This window comes from Centruroides sculpturatus, unplaced genomic scaffold (assembly GCF_000671375.1).
Source record: "Centruroides sculpturatus isolate CEXI.00-Female unplaced genomic scaffold, Cexi_2.0 scaffold818, whole genome shotgun sequence".
Classification (NCBI taxonomy): domain Eukaryota; kingdom Metazoa; phylum Arthropoda; class Arachnida; order Scorpiones; family Buthidae; genus Centruroides; species Centruroides sculpturatus.
Window position 1 is genome coordinate 47944 of NW_019385001.1, and position 24660 is coordinate 72603.

The 24660-nt window shown below is 32.2% G+C and overlaps 3 protein-coding genes across 3 annotated transcripts in view; 1 reads left to right on the forward strand and 2 right to left on the reverse strand.

Moving 5' to 3' along the window:
* The window catches only part of LOC111633233 (GPI-anchor transamidase-like), a 26000-nt gene extending 15868 nt beyond the window's left edge, over positions 1-10132 (reverse strand). Inside the window, exon 1 of the mRNA XM_023377770.1 lies at positions 10027-10132. Coding sequence (XP_023233538.1) covers positions 10027-10083 — 57 coding nt within the window. The 5' untranslated portion in view covers positions 10084-10132. The remainder of the gene's footprint in view (positions 1-10026) is intronic.
* LOC111633238 (DNA-directed RNA polymerase, mitochondrial-like) lies at positions 5804-9925 on the reverse strand. The gene has a single exon (XM_023377774.1). It carries the CDS (start codon positions 9837-9839, stop codon positions 6081-6083), a length of 3759 nt encoding a protein of 1252 aa, XP_023233542.1. The 5' UTR covers positions 9840-9925; the 3' UTR covers positions 5804-6080.
* Positions 10133-19302: 9170 nt separating the features above from the next.
* LOC111633234 overlaps positions 19303-24660 on the forward strand; it is a 20496-nt gene continuing 15138 nt past the window's right edge. Inside the window, exons 1-2 of the mRNA XM_023377771.1 lie at positions 19303-19358; positions 20683-23672. Of these exons, the coding sequence (XP_023233539.1) occupies positions 21017-23672 (2656 nt within the window). The 5' untranslated portion in view covers positions 19303-19358; positions 20683-21016. The remainder of the gene's footprint in view (positions 19359-20682; positions 23673-24660) is intronic.

The window sequence follows — 24660 nt, forward strand, 5'->3', positions numbered from 1 at the left end:
GACTACGCTCGTTGCTAAAGCTTGGTTTCGTCGCGGAACAGCGCATCAAATTGCGGCCGCTATTTCTGATATTATTTTTCTGCTAAAACTTCGTTGACCTTTGGAGACATCATTAATATAAATAATTTTTATGGCCGTTAAATAAGAAATGTTTCTTTCACAAGAAATGTATAAAATTACAGTACTAAACAGACGATAGGTCGCCTAACTCGCCGTAGCGTGACGCTAGACGGCGAAAAATATATATTTAATTATAATAAAGTTACAATAAATTAAGTTAATATATAATTATATATACAGTACCTAATTTATATATAATTAATATATAATTATATGTACAGTACCTAATTTATATATAATTTATATAATACTGTCCAGACGATAGAAATCTCTCCGTAGCGTGGCGCTACGGACGGCGGGTAAGTAGTTCGGCTGCCCGATGACGTTTTACGTATTATAGGAGTTATTTTTACCGTTGTTTACGGATAATGCCACAATTTTTATAGGAATCATAACTATAGGAAACGGTTTTATAGGGGGATCTACTGTAATTAATAGCATTGTCATCGTAGATATCCCCAAGCCTATTAACCTCAACTTGGTTTGGATGCCATTCTAAGACCATTGTTCTGACATCTTCCCACTTCTTCAAAAGATCTTTAGTAGTAGATGTCGACATTGATCCTCTTTCGTCTTCCTCTTTTTCAGAAGAAAACACATCTTGCTGAGTTTCTTGGTGATCTTCATTTTGGCATTCTTGGAGTTCTTCTGTTGTCAGATCAGTTTCAGATTCCATTATGAGCTCTTCAATGTCATCTTTATTCACTTCCAATTCCAGATCTCTAGCAGTTGTCACAATTTTATCCATAATTTCAGGGACATCATCTCTCTCTCCCTGAATGCAGGAGGGACACAGCTTTTGCCAAGCAGAATTCAACTGTCATTGCATGACTTCTGACCATGCATTTTGAAGGAGCTGTATAGCTTCAAGAATACCAAATTTTTCTTTCCAAAACGTTTTTAATATCATTGTTGAGGAGAACTGGCATGCTTCAAAATGCTGACAAAACAGTGCTCGAATGTACAATTTCTTGAAACCTGCAATAACTTCTTGATTCATTGGTTGAATGAACAAAGTGGTATTCGGAGGTAGAAACTGAACTGTCAGCCAGGAAAGTCTTCCAGCAAATTATCTTAAAGGTCTTTTGGGTGTCCTGGTGCATTGTCCAATAGCAACAGTGCTTTTAATGGCAATTCATTGGTCTGAAGGTAATCCTTGATGTTTGGAGCACAAACTTCAAACAGTCATTCTTTGAAAAGAGCCTGCATGATCCATGCCCTTTTATTCGATCTCCACACCACTGGCAGTTTTTCTTTAATTATGGAATTTTTTTGAATGCTCTAGGGTTCTCAGAGTGATAGACAAAAAGTGGGATAAGCTTCATATCACCACTAGCATTAGCTACCAAAAGTAATTCAATTGGTCTNCAAAGAAAAAATAAAAAAAATCAAAGATACATATTTATGATCTCTTCAATGAAATAAAGACTTACTCTTTGCTGGATGTCTACCATATTCCAAGTACTCTGAAAATTTCTGATATCTGCATAACTCAACAAAGCATCTTCTTCATTAGAATAAAATAACGAGAAATTCTCCATAATGATAGCTAAAAGTAAATTTATGATTATATCTTATTTGTTACTTATACTTAATTTTAAAAAATAAAAAAACATTATGATTTATTTTTCTACATAGCTTCCTGCTATAGAAATACATTTTCCCCAGCGAGAAGGAAGGTTTCTTATTCCAGTATCGTAGAATGAAGTTGGTTGTGTCAAGAGCCAATTGTGCACGAATTCCTCCACTCCCACATCATCTTTGAATCGCTGCCCTTCTATAGCTTCTTTAAGCAGCCCAAACAAATGAAAATCGCAGGGCAATAGGGAGCTATAGGGAGCTGTCCGGGCTGTAGGGAGGATGATCAAGTGCAGTCCAGTGCATTTTGTTAAGTTTTGAGGCTGTTAGAGCTGCAGTATGGGACCTGGCATTGTCATGGAGGAGAATAACATCTCGATCGCTTGACAGCTTCCATAACTTATTCCGACCTTCACTGCAATTTCACAAACTCTGATTCGTCTCTCCTCTTCAATAATGTTTCAAACCGCTTGAATGTTTTCGCTTGTGATGCTGGTCCGAGGACGGTGATCGTGTTTCTGATTTTCCACTCATGTCCATCCTTCCTTGAACTTTTTATGCCAGGCAAACACACGAATCCTTGACAGTGTTTGATTCCCAAACTGTGCAGTCAATCTGTGAAAAATTTCTGTTGCGTTGACTCCTTCACAAACAACAAATTGTATGATTATGCATTGCGCAACAGAGTGGTGTGCCTGTTGCTCCGACATTATGAGCACTACTGACGAATTGGTTGAAATGATAAAACGGCTGGCATTCCCCACTCCTAATGACCCTACTCAATCAGACTAGATGCACAGGCCCTGTACTGCCAACCTTAGTTGCTCAGGAACAAAAATTCCATTTATATTTGATTCACCCTAATTCAAAATTTTGGTGTTAAAACATTAATGAATACCTGAAAGGACAGTTAAACTTTCACCTTTAGAAAATAAAAACCAACGCAAAACTTATGGAGTGCCCGACAGTCTCCAGTCTCATGAAGACTATAAAAAAATTATTTGTCAGAAAAGTAAACAAAAAGATGGAATTACAATGGAGAGTTTCAAAGTTCAGGGAAACACTAGCTGATCGGTATTGGGTTGAGTGTTGATGTGGACGTCTCCAGCGCTCTGAAAAGGTTTCGAATTGTTACCTGAAGACAAGGGAAAATCAAACAGTATTTGTTATTTTCCGTCGCTTCTTTTTATGTTTGTTCAGTGAAGTGTTCATTATCCGAACATGTGTTTGTTGTCCGATCATAAAAATCTTTCACGAAAGTGTTCGTTATCTGATTTGTTTGTTAACCGATCACCCACTAGTTTTTTCTTTAATTAGATATATATACATAAAAACTCCTTTCTAATTATAACAAAACTTCAGAAAGAAGCCAAAAATCTTTAAATTCAACTTGAATTAAACAGTTTATATAAAAGAATTTATCAAAACTGTCTAACAATTAATCAAATAATACAAACTTCAAATTACAATTTGAAGTTTATATCAGTAAAAGAAAGCTTTTTCTGTAAAGCCCAAAATAATAGATATTAAAAATTCATGTAATTATTTTAGTGATGAACTGAAATAATGCCAATAAAAATATGACAAAATATATTAACAAATGATTTAGTATGTTAACATACACAGGGGCAATTATTTTTATTTAATCACACATTTAGTTAAGAAAGCTCTTCAAATATGTGAGGCATGTATTGAAAGCCATGAGTAGTATTCTACTATTTATTTATTTTTTGACTGGATTAATGGAAAAATGAACAAAATTGAATTAAATCAGAAAGAGTGCACTATATTTAATATATAAAATTACCTAAAAATAAACACTGCAAATGCCTTTTGAAAGATATTAGTTGTAATTTTAAGTATTGTTCTAACAGTTCTGCAAAATTAATTGAGGTTTGGCTGTTGTTCTTGGTTATTTTACATATTTAGTCATATTTATCTTAAACACTTTATCTGTAAGTTATTACAGAATAAACAAGAAACAATCATGGTGCATTGTAATTTTTTTTTAACATTTTCAACAAATAACCAAATTATTGCAATTTTTAAAATGCCAGAACACATCATGACTCTTTATAAGCAGCTAAGACACACAATTTTGTGTTATGGTTGTTTTTGTAAAGCCACAATGCATTCTGGTCATTTTTTCCATCATTGAACATTTTAAATCCCAACAATGTACATTGAGGAAAATAAAAATTATTGGGTTATTTGGAAAGTAATTTCGTTTTTTTTTTTTAACCACCAGAGGAATTAGTTGTATTTTTACCTTCCAATTTCATTCTAAATCATATTGTCATTATATATTTTGACAGCTGACATTTCAAGGCTTATTTGTAAAAACTTCTGTTTGATTCTTTGCAATTGTTTTTTTTGCTGTCCCAACAAATATGGAAAATTGAAAGCAGCATTTTCGGCATTGCTTTTTATTACCAGAAAGATAAAAATGCTGTTCAAGCAAGAAAAAATTGTGTGGTATGTATGGAGAAGGTGTGTTGACAGAATGACAATGCCAAAACTAACTCATAAAATTTTGTTCCAGCAATTTCAATATTGAAGATGCACCACGTTCTGGAAGGCCAATTGAAGCTGATGAAGACAAAATAAAGGTATTGATTGAAGCAAACCACCGAATAACAACACGAGAAATCGCTAAGAGATTAAATTTGTCTAATTCAACTGTTTATGATCACTTGAAATGACTTGGTTTTGTTAAGCTCAATATATGGGTTCCACATGTTCTTAAAGAAAGATTTGATCCATCGCATTTGACATCTGTGACTTGATTCTCAAATGTCTGCGAATCATAACTGGTGACGAAAAGTGAAAATCAATACCAGTATCATGAGTAGATTTTAAGTATCAATACCAGTATTGGTATTGATTTTAAAGTATTGATACCAGCTAGTAACAGCATCAAGTATTGAAACTGGAAATCTTGCCATCTGTCATTGTTTAGTCTGTGGCTTGATTTTGAAACATTTTGTGTAATTGAAACTATTAATTTTAACATAAATAACTTACTTTATTCTAGTTATTTATTATTAACAAATTATTAAAACTGATTTCTAACATAAACTAAATGTTACCAATACTGTATCAGTTGATTTGAGATTTTAATATATTTTAAAGTTTATTAATTGGCAAATTGTTTATAAATAGTACTCTAAACTCTAAGCATACTGTATATAGATTCTAAAAATGAAAATTTCATGCAATAAATTTATTAATTTTTGATCATTAATATTTACTATATAAATTTAACTTAACCAAAAATAGTGTATTATTTTTTGCTTTCATTTTTAGCCAAAACTGACCTTAAAACCCATATCAGTTGGTTTTGGATTCAGCTTTTGCGCATAATCCAATTTTGGTAAAATCTTATCTGTTTGTGAAAAATATAACACTACCAGATCTGATACTTCAGGAAAAGTACCAATACCGGTATTGGACCAAAAGTATTGTGTACAAAAAGTAATTGATTATCAAAGGAAAGTATCAATATGGTATTGGTATTATCAGGACATCCCTAGCTACACCTCACATTTTCTAAAGGTTATGATTGCTATGCTGAAGTGCATTACAGCAGTCATACTTTGCAATTTTCAGTCACACAGACAACTGCAACCATGACATTTATTCTTGTTAACTAACAAACTCCTTTTTGAAAGTACGAACAAATATCTTTATGATTACCATATCCTATTAAAATGGTGGCAAATAGGAACAAGTTGGAATCCCAATTAATCATTGGTTTACTGAGCTAAATATATTTAATTTTTTACTCACTGGGTACAATTTATACCTATTTTATTTATAAATTCATTTTATGTTGTTTACTAGCTAATCAGCATTGTTAGTCCCTAAAGAGTAGGTACTGTTGCCAGATTCTATGCAGTTTAAAAACAAAAATATTTAATTATTCTGAATGTATCTGAGATTAGCCTTCTGATAAACTAAGTATGAGACCATTGATCTGCATCTTAGCAATATGCAATAGATAACAGTGGTCATGCTTAGTAATTTTCAGTTGTGCAGGCAACTGCATAGCTGAAAATTACTAAGCATGACCACTGTTTAAGACCAATACCATATGGATCCAAGTTTGAATTCATTATAATTTCCATAATTTGTCACAGGTAAAAGATGCAGTGTTAACCTTCAAATGATTCCCAGAGAACTATCAGGGATCACTAGCATTTCCCATCCAGGTTTGGAATGCTACTCCTTATCAGAGTAAAAATTTTTATTACCATTTAAATAAAAACTATCTGAGCAAATCGAAATCTGTAAATCATAGATTAAGTATTCAATCAAATAAAATTTAACAACCACACAAATCAATTCAAATAATAAACTTTATTCAATGAAATCATGTTTCATTAGCTAAAGAAATACACTGAATTTAAAACATTCTCAAGTTTAAAAGTGCCTTTCTTTGGAATATCTCTTAATAATTTATTAATATGTTTTTTTGATAAATTTAAGGTAGAGTTACTTTTTATCTTTTCTTCTTCATGATATCCATAGTGTTTATAAAAATAGTCTGATAAATTTTCTAATATTGGTTCATTATGCAAAGCAACAAACTGTTCACGACAAATTCTATTCATAATCTCTACATCACAAGGATGAGTCCAAAAACAGTCATGAACAGAAACAAAAGTAATACCTTCTTTTCTACAGAATAATGAAGTTAGCATCATATGACTAGAATCTAAAGAATGAATAAAATTTGGTGGAAAGGCATTTTTTTGTTTCAGAACATTTGGAGGAGCAAAAATATTATTTTTCATTGTGTATGTTGATTTACTGCTTTTCCAATTAGGAAGACAGGTGTGTGTTGTTGATTTATGATAAGGCTGTATAATTGGCAAACCAAGAGGAGTCACCCACTGTACTGGTTCTGTACGAATTTGTGAAATATTTCGGGCACAATCTGTGAACCAGTCCTGAATTTCTCTAGTAGCTGTAAACATTTCTCGAATACTGAAGAATGTTTTCTGGACCAAATAAGATGCAGCTTGATTTGCATAATCTTGAGGAAATTCTTTTAAGTCTTTAAGTTGTTTTAATATTTGTAATCGTGCACCATATCTAGTTACTCCATACACAACAGTCATTACAGTTTGTTTAATTACTTTTCTTTCTACAAAACCCTCTAATATTTGTGCTATTTTAACACCATTTTGTGCATCTTTAGCTCTTTCTCTTTCTACTAGAGTAGCAACTCCAGTATATACATCTTGTGGTTTATCAAATGGATATAAATTAACTTGTTCAGCACCATGCTGGTCCCGACCCAAAGCAGCATAATGCTGAAGACCATTGCAAGAACCATCTTGATGAATAGGTAAATGTGAAATATATTTTTTATGGTCTGGAGATCTTAATGCGTAAGAAACTTCTTTACAACATGCTAAGGTTTGCCAAGGCTTGTCAGATTTCATCCACCATTTATTTCCAGTAAGAGGATTATCTGCAGAATCTAATATTTCATCAATGATTTCATTTGCATATTGTAAACGTTCACTAATTGGCTCTCTCTTTTTAAATCCTGTTAAATTTATTAAATGTATTTTTAACCAATCCAATCCTTTCTCTCCCAAAGGTTTTCCTTGTGCAAATAAAAGAATACTTCTTGTCATATCACCACCAAGATGATTGAAATGAGGAGGTGTGGGATAAACACGGCCTCGGAAATCCATGTTATGAGGAAACCAAAATACTTCATCTTTGAAATGATTTGCAATAGATAACTTATATAGAGCATCACACCATAAACTATACATCTCTGCTCTTTCCTGTTTTAACTTTATTTTCTTTGATTTAGTCATTCCTTCTAAATTAAGAGTTGAAAGTTCTGATGGATAACTTGGAATATCAAGATCAGAAGAGCCACCATTATTAAATATTTCTATAGCAAGTTCTAACATTGGTTTATTAATAATCCATGGACATAGTGACAAAACATTTAACGAATCAAATGAAGGATATAATTGTTGTACAGCTGTATTCTTTATATTAGCATGCTGATAACTAGCTGAAAGAGGTAAGCGAATTAATGAAGATTCTAAAAGTAAAAACCCACCAGTTGTAACTGAAGTCCAAGGTAATGGTGGAGAACGCATGGGCAATAAATTTGTTTCAAAATGTAATTCTTCATTAACTGCATCTTTGTAAAGTTTTGCAATAATTGGATCTGGTTTTATATTATGTCTAGAATGAAGTCCAAAATTTCTCAAAACACAATGAAATGCAGAACGCATCTGTTTTTGTGATTTGGTTTTAAACATATTTACATTGATTTTAGTACTGTTTAATAAAATATCATATAAAAATTTTCCAACTCCTAATAATACATGATAAGGCCAAACTCCATGTTGTACATCAATGCAAGGACCCATAAAATGTTTTGCTTTCAATATTTCCCAATATTCTCTTGGAGAATACAATGTCGTCAATTCTGTATCAGTGTAATATTCTAAATATTGTTCGTATAGTTTCATCAATTTGTCTGCAATTCCATTATGTTGTTTGTACCATGCTATATATCTCTTCATTACCTTTAGACCCAAGTCATTATGCAAGTATGAAAGGGATGGACTAAAACTTTCTGAAAGAGCCATTAAATTGCGAATTTCTTCCATAATCAAACCAACATAAACATCAGTATCTAACACAGTTAAATAAGGATATAAAATTACACCTCGGTATCTCAGCAAATGAACTTGAAGCATCTTTCTATTTTTAATAAAAGTTTTTTTAATTTCTTCTTTCCACTTTTCTTCTATTTCTTTTAGTTTATTTCTTGCATTCAGAGTTTTTTTATCAATAAATTCATTTTTATTGATAGACATAACCTTCACATTACCATTGACTTCTGACTGAAATTGATTTAACATAAAACTTTTTAATTCATTAGCAGTATGTCCTGCTGATGGAGAATATGTAGTTAATTTTTCATTATTATTTAAGTTTTTCAGAAGATTACAATGATATTCTCTTATATAAACAGGAGGTTTGGGTTCAAAACTTGAATTTACTTTTTTAATAACTTCAGTAATCTTTTCCTTCTGATCTTTTTTAAACTTACATTGAACAAAAATATCATCAACTTTATATCCATTATCATTAATAGTCTGGAGAACATTCTCAACATCAGAAATTTTGATTATCTTCTGACGACTTAAACATTCTAGATAACTGGCATAAGTTTGCAAACTAGGTTTTATATTTCCTTCTTTCATTAGTTCAAGCAATTGTTTAAATTTATATAGATTACCTTTTAGTGCCCATCCAGATAATAATAAATCAAAAACTCTTATATCCCTTACTTTTGGATATTTATCTGAACTAAGTCCTCTTAAAAAATAATATTTTAAAGTATAATGAGCTTTCCCAATTAATTTAGAATAAATACAAACTTCTATAAATGATTCCAAATCAGATAACAATACTCTTTCTTTCTCAAGTATATTCAACTCAATTTTTCTCTTTGTGAGCTTTTCTTCATCATCTTTGCTGAGTTTCAATTTTTTCTTCTTTTTCTTCTCTTCATTTACAAGTTTTACTTCTTCAATTTCTAGTTCTTCTCTTATCGCCGTATTTATTACATCAGGATCAATTTCATCAATTGGAATTTTGGTATTAGTTGCTTCTATATAGTCATTATCAATATGAAGATTTTCGCTGAAAGTCTGATACAAATTATCTTCACTTAAGTTACTGATTGGAGGCATTAGAACTTCTAAATCAAAACTTGCTGGATCAATATCACTTACAATATCACCTGAATGAGAAAAAACTGAATTATCCTGTGCATTATCACAAAGTGGATTGATTTCTGCTTCTAATGCATTCATTTCATTACTTTCAATAAATTCTTGCACATAACCATTCACAATATTAGAATTTCTATCATTTATGCAGATCTCTTTCTGTTTTAATGTTTTAATATGTGTTTCTAATAGTCTAACTAGTTCTTCGTACTGCTTCTTTGATTTCGTAATGTTATTTGGAGGCTTGTACATGGAAGAAGTCCTTGAATGCAAAATTTGCGCGGGAAACCCAAGAAAAGTCCGAGTTTTGTGTCTGTGAAGATTTCTAACATATTTCTGATACTTTAACAAACACGACATTGTAACAAAATAACCAACTTACTAAAAAATCATATCCAAACCACGTGTAACGGACAACATGAAAGTCACTACCTACTTTCAAGTGCATCACCAGATGGCGCAATTTAAAAAAATATATAAATAAATAATATAAAATTTATCTTATAATAAATCGAATCTTACGTAAATGATTCATTAGTTGACTTACCTGAATATGTATAATAGCACAAATATATAATAGTAATATTGATATATATAAATCCATATTAAATAGTTCAGAAATCCAAATGACAAACACGGCTTCGAAGCTACAGCGCCATCTAATAAATTAGGATTGATCAAATAAATATATATTTTTATAAATACAGATTAATTCTTTAATGATATTTAAATTAACTTATTAACTATAACTATTTCAAAATCTATAAAGAAAATATTATAAAATTTTTGAACATATTCGACTGAGTTGTAAGCGCTAATCGTAATACACTATGGACTATTTGGCCGATATTATTTATGCTCATTATAGATGCTTGAGAAATTACAAAATGCCACAAGGGCACTAGGCCATTATATATAATTTTTTTTTTCATTTTTTGTCTCTTCTGCCCTGTAGACACCGAGATGTCATTTTCCATACCCACCGTGCAATAGGTTAGTCAAACAATGAGGGCGGTCGAGTAGCGATGGACGAGATCCGACATATTGCCTATGAAAAATTCCTGGGGAGTTGCTCTGTCGGATTCGATTTCGTTTCCCCAGAGCGGAAGGCTGACGCTTTAGCAGTTTCAAACAATTTTTCGGGACAGTCCGTCTCTGATACCGCGGATCCCATCCCTTATCATCCGTCCATCTCATTGTTGCCCTGGCCAAATCCATGATGTGCTTGATTAAAAAAAGCCTATTTAGTGCCTATAGGACAGAAAGAGTAACAAAAAGCCACCTAGAACCTCCAGGCTATAATATAAATACTTGAATTTTATATTAAAAAATCGGAAAGTTGGCTTTACATTTGTATATATATATATTTTTTTTTTCCCGACAAAGCTGAATAATATTCAACGTTCAGGCATTATGCTTAACTTTAAAGAGAATATAGACATTAGTAGAAAATAAAAGCCTTCCAAAAAATATTCTTTTCCAGAAATACTTATCTAGAAGATTTTTATGTCCAACTGCTGTATGTATTCTTCTTCTTCTTCTTCTTCTTTTTATTTTTTTGCTTTGATTTGTAAAACCTTACAAGTTGTGTATTACCCTATGTTAGACATCGAGGCATAGACGGCCGGATGGCCGAGCCTACCGCTTTGGGTGATTCAGGATCGATTCCAGATGGGTCAAAAAATTCTCAAGAATTTTTCGGGGGTGATGAGATCGAATATGTCGGCCCTGTTCCTAACCACCCGAGCGCTCTATTGTGGGCCTGGCCGAACCCATAATGGGCTTGATAAAAGAGGCCCTCTTAGTGCCCACAGGGCGGAAAAAGCAAAAAGAATAAAAAAAGACGTCGAGGCATATAATTCTAGCCCCTATTTGTATGAATTCATCTATAATTTTCTATTCATGTGCAAGTACAAATGTCGCCCATCGTTTTGGACATGCGCGTATATACCACAGAGTATAATATATATAGACCAAATTCTCCATGTAACTAGAAATTACCATGTTATCTGTCGATTATAGCGCCGCAAAACTAAGTCATATATGTAAGTAACAATCTAAATATATAAAATTACTTGTCCTGACTGACTGAGTGATTGATTCATCATCGCCCAGAGCAAACCGCTGAACCTAAAGAGGTGAAATTTTGTACACAGTTAGGGTACATCATGCAAAACGCACAATAAGAAGGGATTTTTTCAAAATTTCCCCGCGGGAGAAGGAAAGGATTAAGGCTTAATTAATTAACCTGAAGAACGGCTTCTATTATACTATTTTAGATGCGATTACAGTAAGCGTCGTTTATCCGAATCAATTGGGGACTGGGGTTATTCGGATAACTTATTTTTCGGATAACCGATTATGCACGAAAAAATATATTAACCTATCCCATGTTGAAATTTTTCTCCGTTGCGTGTCGCGTCGCGTTGAATTTTCGTCGATGTTAAGCCTAACGAAAACTTTTTAAAATAATAATCGTGGCTATTGTATCGTTAAAAATTATTTTTTTTATTTTGTACAAACAAAATAAATATATTGAAAAATATAAAAACCAAAAAAATATACTTTAGAAGTTGATCTAGTATCAAAAACGTTCGATTCAGAACGACACACAATCCTCAGAAAAACACCACACAAAAGTGTCAGTGCTGCCAGCTAAAACACACACACCAACCAAAAAAATATTGGAGTATCCCAAGATATAGCCAAAGATTTCAGCGCCACAGCACTAGCGAAAATTTAAATTTGCCGACTGGAATGCTTTCGGATAAACGACGCTCTACTGTATTTGTTTTCAACTACGTTTAGTCTTCATTGAGTACTTAAGTGTATTAAATTGATAACATTTCAGACATTGTTATAAATATTTTTATATATTTCGTGTTTTTAACCAAATGTTCTAATCGTTTTAAATTCGAATTTGTTGTTGCATATTGATTCGATTATAGAACGATTGTAAACGTGTCAGAAAATTGATCAAATTGAAAATAGTTCGTTTGATTCTCAGCAATTCTCATCATTCTCAGCGGTAGGTGTTATATAACAATTACTATAGTTGTTGAAATACTGAATATAAATGGGGTTTGCTTGCAAAACCCCTCGCCGGAGAAGTCGCAGGTAACAGCTAATGTATTGTATTTACAAACTTCATGAAGGATTTTCAAATACAGTATTTATAGTTCATAAAGCTTTAAATGCATAGTGTTTGATATATTCAAAACAAAAAAACGAACGAGTTTTTAGATTATCCGAAATTTCGTTTATCCGAAAAACCTTTTGTACCATCAAGTTCTTATAATCGAGTTTCCACTGCATTTGAAATGAATATTTACTTTTTAAAAAACTGTTTCCACTCTGTGAGCATTAAGAGAACCTTTTTAGCAAGCCTATTATGGGTTTGGCAAAACTCAAAATGGGGGGACGTCTGTAATGCCTGAATAGGGACCAGTTACCCTTAAAAAGATCTCCAGGAAGGCATTATTTTCCGCTTAACGACCATCGCACGCATGCATGACAATTACGTCACTATTACATGGTTATTACTATACACTATATGCAATACAGTGTCACACTTTATATAGCCTAGAAGCTCATGCCCAATTAGACGATACAAGACAAGATCCTGAGTACGTATTAAAGCAAAGCATAGGCTATAAAGGACTGTAAAAGGAATGATAAAGATATTAAATTATTTAAATGTAGTTTGTGTTTAGGTAAATATTATAAAAAAAAGAAGAAATATTGTCATACTTCAGCGAGATATATGATATTACTATATCTAATTATATTCAGACATTTAATTCATTTAGTGATTTTTAAGAAATGGAAAAATAAAGTGGAAAATACTATTAAATAGGCTACAAATTTAATGTTTTGTTCAGAAACGAATATTAAGCTTAATAGTTCTATATATTATAACTGTCATAGATCTGGTTACTTCATAAGTGAGGAAAAAAGTATTCTTCATTTAAAAAAAAACAAGAAAGCAAAAAGATCGATTGGGAAATCAATCATCCCAAATGAAAATGAGCATAAAAGATGACAAAAATTGTATTGTTACTTTCACTCCGCAACATGTAAGCCTTCAAAATAAATTGTCATATAGTTTTGTCATAAAACGATAGAAGTATATTAGCAGCAAACATTTCTTCGAGGAAATATTTCAATGCCATAATAGAGGAAGTCAGAGACAGTCTATCAACACCAGAACTACTACAGAGACTTTATTCAGTAACCAGAAAGGATCTATATAATATTGAGAATAATTTCCATTTGGCATCAAAATCTGTGAGACATCCAAATGATTCGGTAAGTGAATGATATGAGAGATTGCAATGATGATTGTGTGTTGTTTTATAAACCATAAGATAAGAAATGGGAAGAATATCTTCATTTAGCAGAATCTGGCTTTGTTTTAGCTATTACGAATGATGGTCATACTTTGATGTTAGAAAAATATTAAAATGATGCTATGTATGTTGATAGGACCTAGGACTTAATGCTTATGATTTTGAATTAATATCAATGCTAATAATGATGACATATAACAAGGATTTCCTTGTGCTTTTTTGTTTAGTAATAGAACTGACAAGGAGACATTACAGACTTTTTCTAAGATTAAAGAACGAGTAAGCTCCTTGTTACCAAACATATTTGTCAGTTATGGCTTTCAAGTGCATGTTATATGAGTACTTGCTCAAAGATTATATTGTTCGTAGCATATTGGTCGTTCATGGCGCAAGAAAAATCTAAAGAGAAACAGACTAAAGTGTATAAAATCATACGATCGCTGATGCAAGAAAGATGAAGAAACATCCGAATTCATTTCAGAAGTAGCAGTAATAAAGTTGATTAATGATCCTGTAACAACTGATTTTGGACAATATTTCAAAGAAAACTATATGAAAACTGCAAGATATTGGACTTTTTGCGGGCTAAATATAAATATGCACATAGAGAATATGCATAAGTGCATTAAACACTTATATTTGCAAGGAAAGAAAATAATGCATTTAGTAAAGCAATTCATGCTGTAATGACTTTTTAAGAGATAAGATGTATGATAGAATCATTGTCATATATAAAGGGAAAGTAACAAGCAAGCTTCCTGATCTGAAAAAAGGCACAGAACTAGCTTTAAGCTTATGCAAAGATCTTGTTATAAAAGAGGATAACACAGAAAATTCCTTTTCTATACAGTTATCTATACAGTTGCTATGGTAAAAGAAAATTGTGAATGTCAAATGGTATGTAATGAGTGTAAATCTTGCATTCATATGTACACATGCACATGCACTGATTCAACTATCAAATACAATATGTGCAAACATATTCACCTTGTTTACCAATTGAGAACTCGCATAGATCATATTAAAAAGCTAGTTGAAAGTTTACAATCTGTACAAGCTGAAGGTATGGACAAACTGTTAAAACCATAGAACCCACATTAGGACAATTCGAGCAAGTGTTAACAAAGAGAATTTTAATGGAAAAAAAATCAGTGAGCGTAAACGAGGATTCATTTCCACCAAGAAGAGAAGAAAAGATGTTAAAATTACCAGGACTTTATCAAAACCCTCCACAAAAGAACAAGAGTACATTGCTTTGAATATCCTAAGTTCTGTGAATTCTGAATGACATTCTACTTGGAATTCTTAAACACAGTTTTAAGAATTCTATGTAAGAAAGTATAACATATAATAGATTTTTTTTTAAATCTAAAGCTTTTATAGTCTGCCTATGGAAAGAATTAACTTGCGAGCAACGCCAAACCAATCAGCACATTCCCTAATGATGTCAGCACTTTTCACATGATCTGTCAGGCAATATGTGAATTTTTTTATAATTTTCTCTCACTAGATGGCAGAACGACTTTTCCGTAATTTATGTTAATATATTATAGTATTCATTAACTGTAAAAAATCATGCTTTTAACTACAGCTATAGCGAACTTCCTCGTATTCCAATACCAGAACGTAAAGCTCCCATAACTGTTTATAATGGCGGTGACGTGTTTAACAAATGAAAGAGAAACCGGAAGTAATTTGCCATAACTAAGCATCTAACTATTCGGATTTTTTTTATTACTGAACAGTACTTTCTTCCGTATTTAGGTCTTCTTCACCTAAATAGGGTCCAACTTCCCATAAAAGTTTTCCTGGGATGCATATTCCTAGCAGTAACCAAATAAACCAAACTATTATTTATTATGACACCGTCATAATGCCGGCCTGCAACAATTTTTTAGTGATGGTCTTGCCCCTGTACAACATACTTTTCCTGTTAGCAATAGAGTCGTGACTTCGTTCTGGGAAAATTTTGAATCGAAGTAACGTGACACCCATTCCAAACCTGAAGTTCCTATTTAGTTAATCTCTGCCTCCTAAGCTTTCTACATCTGATCTCGGCTTTCATGTATCTAACAGACAGACAACAGTCGAAATTGTAACCCAATAATGTTTCTATAAACACGATATTTACGAAAACATACTTCCCATATACTGTTGCAAATATATAAACACTTTATTATAGCATAAAATACTTACTTAATACCCAGCTATAATGCTTCTTAAACCCTTACGTAAGATAACATTTGTAGTTATATAAATTAAATACTATAATATAATATAACAGAAGGGTTAGAAGTAAAATCAATGCAAATGAAATCATGAATATAGAGGCTAAATGACACATTGAACCTCTATAGCATTGTAACATAGTATTGTACCAGTTTTTCAAATTGATATTCCTAATAGTATATTGTTCTATTAGGGACAGATCTGGATAGAAACATATTTGAAATTGCACTNAATCAATGCAAATGAAATCATGAATATAGAGGCTAAATGACACATTGAACCTCTATAGCATTGTAACATACTATTGTACTAGTTTTTCAAATTGATATTCCTAATAGTATATTGTTCTATTAGGGACAGATCTGGATAGAAACATATTTGAAATTGCAATGATTAAGCAAGGTGTCTGTCTATCTATAAATTTAATTTATTTTCACTTTTAAATTTCAGTAATTAAAAATTACTGGTACAAAATAAACTTAATTTATTATATTTGTTTTGTGTGTACATTCAGTTCCTCATTAGTCAACTTTATTGTGTTATTCTATAATTAATTTCGGATATAAAACGAGACAAAAGGTACGTAATATAAAGTAAACTGATGATAAAATTTATTGTTGGGAGGAGTCCAAAACTACTTTTGCAGCAATAAAACTGAAGTACCGAACGGATTGTTGGTCTTAAACTTTATGTGCTTCAATTTGTATTTATTTCTGTATGTGAAACTATTAAAATACATTTTACAAAAAGTATAAATGTTCATATATATATATAAGGTATGACAGCAGGCCTACTTGTATGGTGTCTGTGTGTGTTATTATTGCTCTCATTCATTGTCAAAGTTCAAATATTATAATCATTGCTAGCCTATTAACCGCTATATCGCTAGTTTTGTTAAATTGGAATTTAATTGTGAAGAGAATAGAGGAAACCCCCATCAGATTTCGATATTAATATCAGTGGAGAATGAATGGCATCACAATTAAATTGCTATAAAAAATTAAATTACTTCCCTTTCCGGTGATGGATCCGGTTCCGAAAATCGATACATTTAATCACAGGGATGGATGTAGCAAATTTTGATGCCAAAACTATTATCTTCCCCCATATTTTAACTGTTTACTTGCCATAATGAAAGTATTAAATTGATAAATATTATTAATAAAATTAACTTCAAGAATGGCTTAATTAAGATCAAAACATTGTAAAATTATTGAAATTTTAAAAGAAATTTTTCATAAATATATATAAAAATGTATGCTTTATATACCATATGTGGTATACTTAAGAATATAATTTATCTTCCATATGTATGCATACCGCATATATATAAGCATATATACAATTTAATTTATATGCAGGATGGCCGAAAAATCAGTTAACCACTTTTTAAGGTTGTTCTAATTACATTTGAAGTTTTAATTAGATCATCATGCCACAAAATTTATGAATTAATAAAAACAAAACGTAATTAAGAGCATGATTTTAATTATTAACTGTGGCATTATTTGCCTTTAATTATTACTTCACTGCATAGCATAAAAGATGTTTAGTAAAGCCTGAAATTGCATACAAATCTTATAATATTTTTCCATTTTTCTAGTTAAAATTGGTTGAATTTTATTATTTTAAATGCACGTAATTTAAAACAAGAGGGAAATATTTAGATGTTTGTCCGTATTGAAGGGTGACATGTCACGTCATTCATTGCCTTTACGTATACTTTAGGCCTGTACAATCTCAGTAATTCTGCACTCTTGCTGATTAAGAATAGTCTCTCAGCCCTACCATAGGCTAATTATGAAGTTTTAAACGTTGTTAAGTAAGCCAACAACTTATGCAAATATGGATTCAGTTGATAGGATAAGACAATGCAACGAAAAAAATGACTGGGATGTCACGTACGAATACTTTCTATTAGAGAAACTTGCATCTATTTAGGTGTTGAAGACGTGAAGAAAACCCGAAAAACTCTACACAGCACGAGATTCATGGCAACCCGTTGGACGAGCATGAACCCCTGACCAACTACCAGTTTTATCCAATATTCAAAATGTATCGAGAATTATTTTATCGATTAAATAATTATGCAATAAGAAATGCAATGAAAATCTTCATAATATACTTTTTAAATTGTTAGGACATCTCTCTCGTATTTACTCTGAATGACTCTATTAAAAATCTTATTTCAGATGAGCAACTTGAATCTGACTATAAAGATTTCAGTTATAATTGAAAACTTTTAAGATAATAATCTCACAATGTTCATCGTAATTTAGTTTAATGTGATTTTAACGCTGCTCAAACTGAAAAGAAATTAAAAACGGCGTGGAAAATTTGTTATTCGATGACAAATACATTTATAATTATGAAATTTCCTCATTATTAAATTATTCCTACGAGGGATCAGGTTCAAATCTAATTGAGGCCAAGAACTATATTAAAAATAATATCTAGTTTTTTTTTTTTTTTTTAATATACAATGTCTATACAATAAACACGAAATTTCTGAAAATTCCTCTTACATTTCATCTCATTCTTATAATGCAAAATCTATTCTATATTGCCTCAGTGGCGCGTTATAGTTTCACTGAGCTCAGACGAATTTGTATTAGAGGACCCCGATATTTTTCTTTAGGAGAGTTTTTTGTGGAAAATATTTCTTTTATAAAAGATTGGTTTGGGGTTCCCTGTTGTTGTGGACCTTAGGCAATTGCCTTTTTCGCCCATACGTTAATACACCATTGCATTGCCTCAACTCTATTGATTATTTTCAGTTACTTAATGAAGTCAAATATGAGAAGGTCAGCAAGGTTCATACACAGAGAAGATCCAAAAAGCCTAGTATTTTTATATTAAAAAAGTTATAATAGAAAAGTAAATTTTAGATTATTTTAATTCGTGAAAAATGTTTGATTTTATCCATACATTTTTATGGCTTTCGAGAGAGAGAGATGAGGCCCGACATTCGTGAATCATTTACCTTCTGTTTCGCCTTTCTCAATTCCTGTATATGATGTAGTTCAATAAAGATTCATTTCTTACTAGATCTATATTAAAAAAAAAGCCATAAAATGACGCTCTTTTCAATCTAAAAATATATTAATTTTACCCGGAACAAGCTCACACTCCCTCGATTAAAATAACTTTTTTTTTTCTTTATATGATTAATTCATAGTAGCCATTTCAAGGTTATTAAGATCTATCACTTAGAATCTAGAAGTTTATATTGAACTGAACTTAATATTATACATAATTTATTCAATAGAACGATAAGGAATATTATACACAGAAAAAATGAGTAAGTTCTATCTTTATGCATTTTTAATGGATTAAGTCTATGCTAAGTTAATTAACTTATTTAAAGTCTATGTTAAAGATCGATGAACATAATTTACCGGTTATGGCAATTATCGGGCCATAGTCATCGACTAAAATTGATGTTTAGAAAGTTGATTATATATCGATTTATTCAACATGGGCCCCTACATAGTCAGGTGGAGATGACGTTTAAATTAACTGTCTCGTCCCATTCATACTACACCATTTTTATTTTAAAAAATGCCATAAATATGCATAATATATATAATTAAAAATCTTAAATTAATTAGTATAACAAGACATATTTTTATGCCTCCTCATTCTTATATACGAGTTTATTTACTTGAATTATTCTTTATCAACGTTAACATACTGTAGTTAAAAAAAAAAACAGGAAGGAGTGACTCCCTCTTGGAAAAAACAGATGGATTTTAACCCTCATATAAGAGAAAAAATCCAGATGTTTCTTGTACAGACTCCTATAGGATGGTTATAAATACATGAATGGCTTAAGAATTAATACATGTATTAAAGCTGTAGAGATTCAAGTATTTATAGCCTTGCTACAGGAGGTTTTCTTGCAATTATTTTTGCAATTAACTTACAAATAAATAAATAAAAAAAAACCTGACAAAATTCCCAGTTGTTTCATGTATTCATTATAAAAAGTATACTTTCTTATAACAAAATGTATAATTCTTATAGAAAAATTATAAATATCTGAAAGTTTACAGACCTTTTTTACATTATTGATTTATAGGAGTTCAATGAATCTAGTAAAGTTTTAATAGGAAAAATCTAAAAGGAATTAATGAATTAAAATTTACGTTAAAATTTCATTTAATATAAATTTTCTGATTATAAAAAAAAGATTTTTTAATTAAGAAAATATAAAATTGCTGGAAGGAATTTTGATTTATTAATGTTTAAAATTATAATAATCCAAGCTGAAAGATCTTAAGGGGAATATCAAAGTGTAAAGTTCAAAAAATATCAAATATATCATGAAACTTTAGTGATTAGTAACAGAAAGTACTTTTAGAAAAACTTATCTTTCGTTTAAATACTTATAAATAACATTATGAATCGTTAGGAGAATATTTTTAGTGAAGATTCTTAGAAAATATGAGAATTCAAGGTTCAAAGACTGAGAACACGTGTTTTTTTTTTAAAGTGATTTTCGTTAAATTTGATACAAAATCTGATATATTTTATGAATAGAATTATATAAAAAGGATATATAAAATAGATTTTTTTTTATTTGATTTTTCTGGTTTTAGTTAATTGTTTCTCTTCCTTTTCAGATGATACAACTCCACCTAGAATTGTCAATAGACCGGTAGAGGGTAGAGGGAGTTTACTAGGGTTGCTATGGAAACTGACATTGGTCATTGCAATGGCGCATTGGCAGTTAAACATGGCGGACAGGATGTAAAGGGGCGGAGGCGTCGATCGCCTAAACGGCGTGGCCCCCTGTTTATTGTGGTTCCATCCCCCGACAAATTGAGGACAGGTGGTATTCATTAAAAGAAAGGTAGGGGGTCTATAATCCCACCTGCTTTAAACTCCCTCTTTTCTCTCTGTTTGTCTGTATCCCCCCCTGTGTCAGCTGTAGTTAGGCTATCGAGCAAGGCCATAATGGATGCTGCAGGGATCGGAAACTGGGGAGCTTTCGGTCAGCTGGTTACAGTGATAGCAGCTGCACTCGCGGCGGTTTATATTATAGTGGATAATGTGAGGAAAACAAACGAGGATCAGGGGGATACTTCACAGACTCAAATAAAGACTAAACACGCTCAGGTGAATTATCCCCCTACCTGGGGGATATTTGGTAGGGTCTTCCAATGCGGGCGACCCTACTTCGGTAGTAGGTCCCCACTACGTTCAATTTGGGAGATTCGAGATGACGTAGATAAACAGCGCTCCCTGGCGTTCGAGGAAACGGACTCTTGCCAAACACGGGGGACGAAAATAGTTTCGGGACCAAGTCCGTCAGAGGCTTCCAACGATAAGATTACACAGACGGGAGTCGAGTCACCCCTTGAGATGGATTCAGTCTGGTTTGGGGACCGTAACCATGACGACGCGCCTGTCCGATCGATTTTCGACGAGCAGAGTCGCTTAGTATTACCTGTCGCAGTTAACAGTTACCTGACCGATTTGTGCGAAAATATGGATAAAGACGGAAACGACGTCACGTATACTTCCGACAGGTGCATAACAGAAAGTCATGCTCGTCTGCAACGCCTGTTAGAGCGTGATATGGAACGACAAGCCCGAAAAGCCCATCTGACTACGGACGAGAGCGATAGAATCAGGGAGAGGATGAAATGTGGCAGACAGAAATGGTTGCAAGATATCGAAAAGGATTGGGAGCAGTTCAACGTCGAAGCTTGCATAGACAACGATGCTAGGTTCGAAAGAGACCGTATGCCAGCCATACCGGAGAGGAAAGCTGTGGAGGTCTGTACGTCAGTCGCTGGTGTGTCAGTAGGAGCGACTTCACCCGGCGCACATTCTGCAGCTCCTACAACATCGGCTCGTACTCGAAACGATTTTTCTCACGAGGCGGTACTAACTACGAAACCTGTAATTCCCAGCACAAACCGGCATTTTTTCGTACAGGAACCTATTAAACGATTTTCGGGGAATGTTATCAGTTCTTTTAAACAGCCTAAATACAGAGAATTTTCTACTCTGGTGAGACAGGACACCGAGAGCGGCAGACAGGTCCCGTTGCTAGGCAACGGCGATGATCGTTGTTTGTTGCTCGAGGAGCCGGTCGATGACACTTTTTCTTCTAAGACGAATGACAAACATTGCGTCGCGGAATCTACTGACGAAAATTCGGTTAGTACGTCTGTTGTAGTCGCACGGGAGACACCGAAACATCAAATTGTCATGAGTCCTAATAGGCTACATCCCGGTAGTCAGTCTGCTAATTTTGAAGCATCAATCGACAAGGACGTTAAGAGAGCCGACGTTGTTAAACCCCCCATTCCTCCATCGTCTCTATTACTACCAAACAAATCCGAATCTAGTAGGCGATTGTTTAAGGCTAGACAGCAGTTTTTTGAAAATTTATGCCACGCTTCGAACGACAAAAGTCCCGAATGTGTTCAGAAATTGAGAAGATTTCAGCAATCTGCTAGAGAAGCGCGTTACCGTTTGGCATGTAGCACCCCGGATTTGAAATTGTTAGAAGAAAAAATTCGATTGACACTTCCGAGACCAATTCCTGTGGAAGTGACACCGAAAAGTAAAGTGGCACCTCCTACGCAACCCGCATGGCCACAACTGACGAAGAAATGTTTAGTCAAACGTTATAGTAAAAGTGTAGGATATCTCGAGACGGATATCGACACTTTAGAAAGCAGAACAGTTCAGGAAACAAATTTACATTACATTCACACGCAAACTATGTTAACAAATAAGAAAAGACCGGAAGAATCGGAAAATCGTACTCGCAGCGTGGATTATTTAGTAAGCAGTGGAAGCAAAACCCCCGAAAATCCTCTAGGACGAACTAAATCCGAATACGAAATCCGATTTGAGAAATCACTCCAAAATTTACAGGTACCAGAATGGTACAAACAATCAAAATGGAGTCACACAAACAAAGATGGTTTCTTATTAAAAAAAAAGAGGGATAAAGGTTGGCAGGGTCTAAGATCTAGAGCCACTTCCACTTTATCTATGACTAATCTCAACCATCGTTCATCTAAGGGAGGAATGATATCGGCGGGTGAAAGCCCTACATCATCTACAGGGTCATTATCACGTTGGAGTAGTACAAAATTATCAACTGCCAGTGGACCAGTTTTTAGTTGGAACGTATATCGTTCTAACAAACAACCTTATTTAGGTTGGAGAGCTTCATCTACACAATCACCAACAAGTAGTAACCAGTCTATAGGTTCGACTCCAACCTCTCCTGATCCTAGCTGTGATTCTACATCGAGGAAGGTGTTACGATTTCTTGGTCAGGAAGTACCAGTTGTAGCCAGTTTACAGGACGTTACAGAAGTCATAGACAAGAGTGAATTAGAGGAAGAAAAATCACCCGGAGCTCAAAGTGATCGTTTAGAAATACCAAGAGACAGATATTCTTATATAGAAAGCATATTTAATAGTGATAGTTGCATACCTCAACATTCGTGCAGAGGTCGAGGAAAATTTGATAGAAATAAAATATTATGGATTGAATCTTCCTTCGTTGGTAAAAGGGCTACGACCTCGGTTGCTGTGGCTAGAGATGAGGAGGATGAAAAACCAATTATTCAAAATGGATCTGGTAAGTTTATATTGTTCTGGACTGTTTTAGATTCTTATTTAGTATATAAACTTACCATTTTTTAGATTAAACTCATAATTTTTTAAACATTTACTAAAAAAGTTTGATGAAATTGTTATTATATAATATATTATTTCAATACACTGTATATATTCTGTATATCCCGCATATATAGAGTATAGGAGTTTTTAAAATACCTTATACTGTATACACTACATGGATATTAGAGCTTCTCTAGAATATCCTTTATATAATGTATTGTTTACAGATATTTATATAAGATATTTTAAGTCTTTAAAGCTCTATAATATTAAATCCTTTTGTTATGAAAGTGTGAAATGAACATCAGAAATTTATTTAATTCTACAAAATAAAAAAATTTATTGAAATTATTATTAAATCTAGAAGCATACAGATATTATATTATTATTATATAAAAATAATATATATTATTTTAATGCATGCAACTTAAAAAGTAATGCATATTTAATGACAAAATAATGCTTACAAAAATATTTCACTTTCTAAAACTACTTATTGAGATGATAATTTTATAAAATTTAAGGAAAGTAAAAAGGAAAAATAACTAAAAGAATCTGATATTAAATTCTAGATTTATTAAAATTTAAAATATTCTAAGATATATATTTTTTTAAAGCAGTAAGGCAATGGTTAATGTATTAAAAATTTCTTTTTAACAGTAGAAAATTACTTTTCAGAATTAAAAAAAAAGAGAGAAAGCTTTCTTTTATAAGATTTATAACTGCAAAAATTAATTTAAAAAGTAATAATAACACTTTTAAGATATTAATAATAAAAATTTATTTTATATGATTATAGATTTAAAAGGAAATTAAATATTTTCTTAATAAAAATACATTTTTTTTCTAAATAAAAAAAAAGTAATTATCATTTATTTCTATTTAATACAAATTGTTTTTATTCTTATTTATTAAAAATCTCTGCCTCCTAAGCTTTCTACATCTGA

Excerpts from the sequence above, each read along its gene's own strand:
- LOC111633238 (XM_023377774.1), bottom strand. The coding sequence starts at position 9,839 with ATGTCGTGTTTGTTAAAGTATCAGAAATATGTTAGAAATCTTCACAGA.